The sequence below is a fragment of the Vipera berus genome (assembly GCF_964194415.1).
Source record: "Vipera berus genome assembly, chromosome: 8".
Classification (NCBI taxonomy): Eukaryota; Metazoa; Chordata; class Lepidosauria; order Squamata; family Viperidae; genus Vipera; species Vipera berus.
Genome location: NC_138211.1, coordinates 8,372,703 through 8,378,702, shown reverse-complemented (window position 1 = coordinate 8,378,702; position 6,000 = coordinate 8,372,703). Strand labels below are relative to the sequence as shown.

Below are 6,000 nucleotides of genomic sequence, written 5' to 3'. Positions count from 1 at the left end.
TAGCTAAATGTGTGGAGGTGCTGGATGATCAAGTGGAAGACTTGACTCAAAAGAATGCTATATTAGAAGCAAAAGTATTGGAAATTGAAGATTTAAAAGACAAAATGGATAGCGAACAGAGTTTGGCTCAATTTTACCAGATGCAGTTTGCTGTTAGAATTAGAGGCCTAAAAGAGAATATTAAGGAAGATTTAAAGCAGCTGGTTTCTGAGGCTTTTGAGGGGGTATTGAACCATCCAGCATCTGAAATAAAACAAGGCATGGACAAAGTGTTTCGTGTGAATTCCTGGATTGCTAAGCAGAGAAAGTTGCCTAGAGATGTGGTGGTTTATTTTGTAAAAAGGGAAATTAGAGATGAAGTTATACAAGCTGCCTATGATACTAAAGTTGTGATTGCTGGTCAAGAAGTTTTGGTTCTAAAAGAAATTCCTCCAAAGATTTTAAAGAGAAGGAAGGACTTTATATTTCTTGTGCAAGAGCTCAAGCAAAGAGATATAAGGTTCAGATGGGAGATCCCAGCTGGGTTGAGCTTCATGTATGATGGCAAAAGGTACTGTTTGGGTACTGTGAAGCAAGCGCATGATTTTTACAACAATGTTTTAAAAGCAACCCCATCAACACTTCTGGAAGCTGCAGAGGGCTCTGGAGAAGGAGAACATCAAGAGGATGAAGATGGACAGATAGACGAGAAGGGTACAGGAGGAGATCAAGCTGCAACTCTTTTGGATGATCCTAGAGAACAGAGGGTGACGCGTGCTGCCTTAAAACGCTCAAAAAAGATTAAAAAATAAGACCAGTAGAAATCTATGGAACTTCCACAATATACTTATAGTCAAGTGGTAGCTGTGTTTTTAAGAGTTTTGGGATGATATCTATGGTAACAGAATGTTCAATTTGGAATTAATGGACAATTTACTACAGAGGAAGAGGAAGAAAATTTTGTGGGTTAATGCGGGTTAATTTGTGTAAGAACTATCTATTATAGCCTATTTTGGCTAGAGAGGTTAATAGGGATAGGTGCTTGTGATGTGTAAGTGAGAATATGTCTAGGTAATAGTGAATTGTGGAAGAACATAGATGGGAATGATGCTAGTTTTCTTTTATTTTAGTTCTTTATACATATTTAGTATTGTTAAGGATTGGTTTACTCTATATAAGCTAGAGAGTGATGGATTTTAGAGTTTATAATTGTTAGTATATGATTGTTTATGATTGCTTTTTAGATATATACCTTGTATTTTGCTCTGGGAAGTCGGGGGGGGGGGAGGGGGGGAGGAGGGGAAGTAGAGGGGTGGGAGGCAGGGGAGGGAGGAGGGAGAGGGGGAGGGGGGGAGATAGGGGGGAGGTAGGGAGGGGAGGAGGGAGGGGGAAGGGGGGTTTTTCAAAGGAAAATTGTATTTTAAAACTTTTCAATAAAAAAAAAAAAAGAAATTGGTATGACATCTGTAACATGGAATTCATTTAGTAAGCATTGATAACTTCCTTGTTTCAACTGGAACTTGGCATTAACTAGCCCTATGATGACCTAAGAATTGTACCAACAGTTAAAATGTTTTTCACCTCCATTATTTCACAATATGTTTACTGACTGGAAGGAACCAACTGTATAAGACCCATGTCCAATCACAGTATGAAATTTGCATCCCAGACTAAACTATGCTCCAATGCTGAAGAGTCTCTGTGTGTACAAACTGACCCTTTCATACTTGGATGGATGTGTGATGTACAAAAAAAGTTAAGGGGCCTTCAGAATGTTGATGCTTCCCTTTAAAGACGCATCAACCAAAGCATCCCTTTGAAGTATGTTGACGGACAGAAGAATCTCACTGCTTCCAAATGTTGCAGTGGAGAGACAGCTATTTCAGTGTGATAAATGAGGACAGTGTGCTTCCATGTATCAAGGTGGAGCACCCAGCCAAAGCAGAATATTTTTTTTTTCCAAACCATCAAGCAAATCGTGTTCTGTTCGCAGGCTCCCAAAAAGGATTTGGTCAATCAATTCTGAGAAGCAAAATTTTAGACTTGATAGACTCTTGGTCTAATCCAGTTGAGTTTGATATATTTATTTGATATTATCAAATGTCCACTCCTCTGAATGGCAAGAGGAGGGGGGGAAAAGATTGTCTTCAAATGTAGTGCAAAAGTGAAATATAACTCTGATTGTAGTCAATAGAAGCAGTCTGTAGCCCATATATTAAAGCCTGGGAAAGAGTAGCTTAAACAATATTTCTGCATGATCACAAATGGGTAAAAACTGAGACAGGAAAAAGTAGTCAAATGATAAAGTAAATGTGATGTTTGGGAAAACACAGCAAAGGATTTGATGTCAAAATCCAGCATTTGTAACTGAGAAATCCCTCGTATATTTTGCTTTATTGGCTGCTGAGAGTGATTTTCATCTCATCTCTGTTTTGCAATGTGCAGTAGTTCACCCACAACATTCGTCTCGACTCTTCTGTCAGTTTAGGTCTACCTACTCATTCATCCTTTTTTTTTCCTACTGTGGTATCTTTCTCTTTAAGTTAGCATTTAGAATGTCAAAATCATTTCATCTGACAAAACCTCCACTTGTCGGAATCTCTCTTGTCTACCCTGATTTCCATCAGACTTTTCCACTTGTCTAAGCATTTTAATGACATACGGTGGGGCAGTGTAAGATGATGCTAGATGCAGAGCACATATACAGAATGTTTACTCTAAGGGGAAATACCCTTTAATTACAGGGGACAAATGTTGAGAGGGAGATAAAACCTTTCACTTAAGAGTATTAAAGAACGTTGATATGAGACACTTTCCTTAAAGAGCCGCTGTTATATGAGTGTTTACAACTGATAGCAAAAAATAAATCAGTGTGGTTTTATTTTGAATCATACACAGTGGAAGCTGGTTCTCTACCTACTCGTCTTTTCAGTCACTAATCTGCTCATTTTTCAGGATCTCTGTCAGGCTGGCTCCACCCACTAGTTATAAATTGTTTTGATGTCCCGATATCTTCAGCAACATATTTACCTACTTAATACTTGGAGCCCTAATGGACAATCTCTTCAATGTGAAAAGAGTGTGTGACAGCAGCCAAAAAAGCCAATGCAATCCTAAGCTGCATTAATAAAGGAACAGAATCAAGATCACATGAAGTTCTAGTACCGCTTCACAAAGCCTTAGTAAGATCTCATTTGGAATAATACATCCAGTTTTGGTCACCACAATATAAAAAAAGAGAACAGAGAAAACCAAGAAGAATGATTAAGGGGCTGGAGGCTTAAACATATGAACAGTTGCAGGAATTGGGTATGTCTAGTCTAGTGAAAAGAAGAATTAGGGGAAACATGATAGAGGTGTTCCAATATGTGAGGGATTACCATAGAGAAGAGGGGGTCAACCTATTTTCCAAACCGTCAGAAGGCAAGATAAGAAGCAACGGATGGAAACTAATCAAGGAGAGAAGCAACTTAGAACTAAGGAGAAATTTCCTGACAGTCAGAACAATTAATCAGTGGAATTTGTGGGTGCTCCATCACTGGAGGCTTTTAAAAAGAAACTGGTATAGGGTCTCCTACTCAAGCAAGGGGTTGGACTAGAAGACCTCCAAGGCCCCTTCCAACTCTGTTATTCTATGTTCCATAATACGTTCTTAATTTTTTCAAAAAAAAAACCACCCAAAGTTTTATTTCCTCTATATTTCTTTTCCTTGGCCCACTTCTTCAGGCATCCTGATTATGGATTCCTTCTTGCTCCCAACTTCCAAACTGCCACCCAAGGAAGAGAATCTCATCATGGGAAACGCTGTAACTGATTACTATGTTTTATCTGTAGGATGTTGTTACTTTAGTGGTGCAGATTAGAGCCTGTAGCCATACATATGGTGCTCGCAACTCTTTCTCTCTCTTTCTCTCACTGGAGATGGACAATTAAATACTTAACTTCTTTTATAAATCAAAACTGAGCTTCGTAGATGCCTGAAGCGGACTGTGTGTATTTACTTTGATCCACATCATTCAATCCTCCTTTCTTACCGCATGTACCAAGTACAAAGTGTTATTGGTGGAGCCTTGGTGGAGCAGTGGGCTAATGCCTCCTTAAGTAACACCAGCTGCCTGCAATTAGTGCAGGTTCGAGTCCCACCAGGCTCAAGGTTGACTCAGCCTTCCATCCTTCCGAGGTAGGTAAAATGAGGACCCAGATTGTTGGGGGCAATTAAGCTGACTTTGTAATAATGCCGCTTGGGGTGTGTGTGAAAGCCCTAATAAGCAGGCATATACATAGAATGAATGCTACTGCTAAGCTTGTAAGCCGCCCTGAGTCTTCGGAGAAGGGCGGGATATAAATGGAATTAAAATAAATAAAAAATAAAAAAAAATATTACTGAGGCTTCAGTTTTATTTTTTTATTTTTTTATATGGAGTGGATCTATACAGGATTTACTGCTATTTCGTTGTATTATATTGGGTCGGTATTACTTAATATATCGCATTTAATATATTTTCAAAGCAAAGTATTTACACTTGCTTTGTACAAAACCATGAGGCATTTAATAAGGACAATCGATAGTCCCTTATTAGAAAGTAGGAAACCTCTGGCTTCACAGCTGAAATTCTGGTTATCACCTTTTAAAGTCACATTGCATTTTCCTCCAGAATGTCAGCTAGAAAAATATCAAAATCAAATGTCACCAGAAGTCAGACTCAAAGCATCTTCTTCACAAAATTACCTAGAAATGTTTACAAATATTTGCAGAAGCAATATGCATAGTTGCTTTCCGCCCAAGAGGCCAAAAGAAGGAGACCTTCTGCCAGCTGTGAATATTGCTAACACTGAATCTATACTGCTCCCGTATGAGACTCATAAATTTAATAAGGTGACACAAGAAGAAAAGGGTTAGGGTAACGTCTCTTCCACCAAAGCCATTACTCAAGTAAGTAAACAGACTTGAATCTCTCATCTACTCTACATTTTTTTTAAAAAAACGAATCAGATTTTTGATATGCCATAGAGGTAATCCTCAATTTATGACCACAATTGAGCCCAAAATTGATGTTGCTAAGTGAGACACTTGTTAAGTGAGTTTTGCCCCATTTTATGACTTTTCTTGCCACATTTGTTAAGTGAATCGCTGCAGTTGTTAAGTTAGTAACCTGATTGTTACGTGAATCTGGCTTCCCCACTGACTTTGCTGGTCAGAAAGCCGCAACATGGGATCACATGACCCCAAGACATTACAACTGTCATAAATATGAACCAGTTCCCAAGCTTCCAAATTTTGATCCTTATATCAACTTTTATATGAACTTTTTGTTGAATAGAAGAAAAGACCAAACTGATGGTTTATGTGTTTGGGAGTTTAAAAAAGAGAGGAGAAAGAGGAAGAATAGGAAGAAGTCATAATTCTATTTATTTTTTCCCTTAAAATTTTTTCTAGCTTCTCTTTTTCTTGCTTTTCCTTTACTTTTTATACTTATATTGCATTCAAAAATTCTGATCAAAAAATGAAATAAACCTCATTAAACAAAAGTCATCAAGTGGTCAGACAAATAACATATATTACGCAGTGTCCCAGCTTCCCGAAAAACAAATATTGGTCATGTGGTTGTTCTTTGGTTATTGTTTTATTGATCATGATAGGAAGGCTGGTAGTTGAGGGCTTATCCCAACCAACCAAAAAAGCCTATATCTGGGAGGCAGAAATCAAGGCCTTTAGGAAGCACACAGATCAAAGGATAAAGATTTAGCCTTTTCTCTTTAACGGTTATCACTGTCCCCACCCCCCACCCCCCCAAAAAAATAAGGGAGAAGGGAAAAAACCCCAGTTATCAAAAAGTTTAAGTTGGCGCTTTTTCAGCAAAATTAATTCATCAGATATTCTTCTCACTTTCAGAATCTACAGCCCTCCCAGTATGAGAGCTTATCCAACATAGAAATAGACAAGAAACTAAGATTACTTATGGAGCTTCTTAAGAATTGTGAGAGTCTTATCCAAGCGACATGCACAAAGGGAGTCCTCTC

At 38.2% G+C, this 6,000-nt stretch overlaps 2 protein-coding genes across 2 annotated transcripts in view; one reads left to right on the top strand and one right to left on the bottom strand.

Moving 5' to 3' along the window:
• Positions 1-6,000, top strand: part of LOC308671467 (uncharacterized protein) — a 292,505-nt gene that overhangs the window by 401 nt on the left and 286,104 nt on the right. Inside the window, exon 1 of the mRNA XM_081333673.1 lies at positions 1-845. This exon is cut by the window's left edge and continues 401 nt beyond it. Within this exon, the coding sequence (XP_081189799.1) occupies positions 1-791 (791 nt within the window). The 3' untranslated portion in view covers positions 792-845. The remainder of the gene's footprint in view (positions 846-6,000) is intronic.
• KIRREL3 (kirre like nephrin family adhesion molecule 3) overlaps positions 1-6,000 on the bottom strand; it is a gene marked incomplete at its 3' end in the record, with an annotated part of 598,284 nt that overhangs the window by 554,351 nt on the left and 37,933 nt on the right. The window lies entirely within an intron of this gene.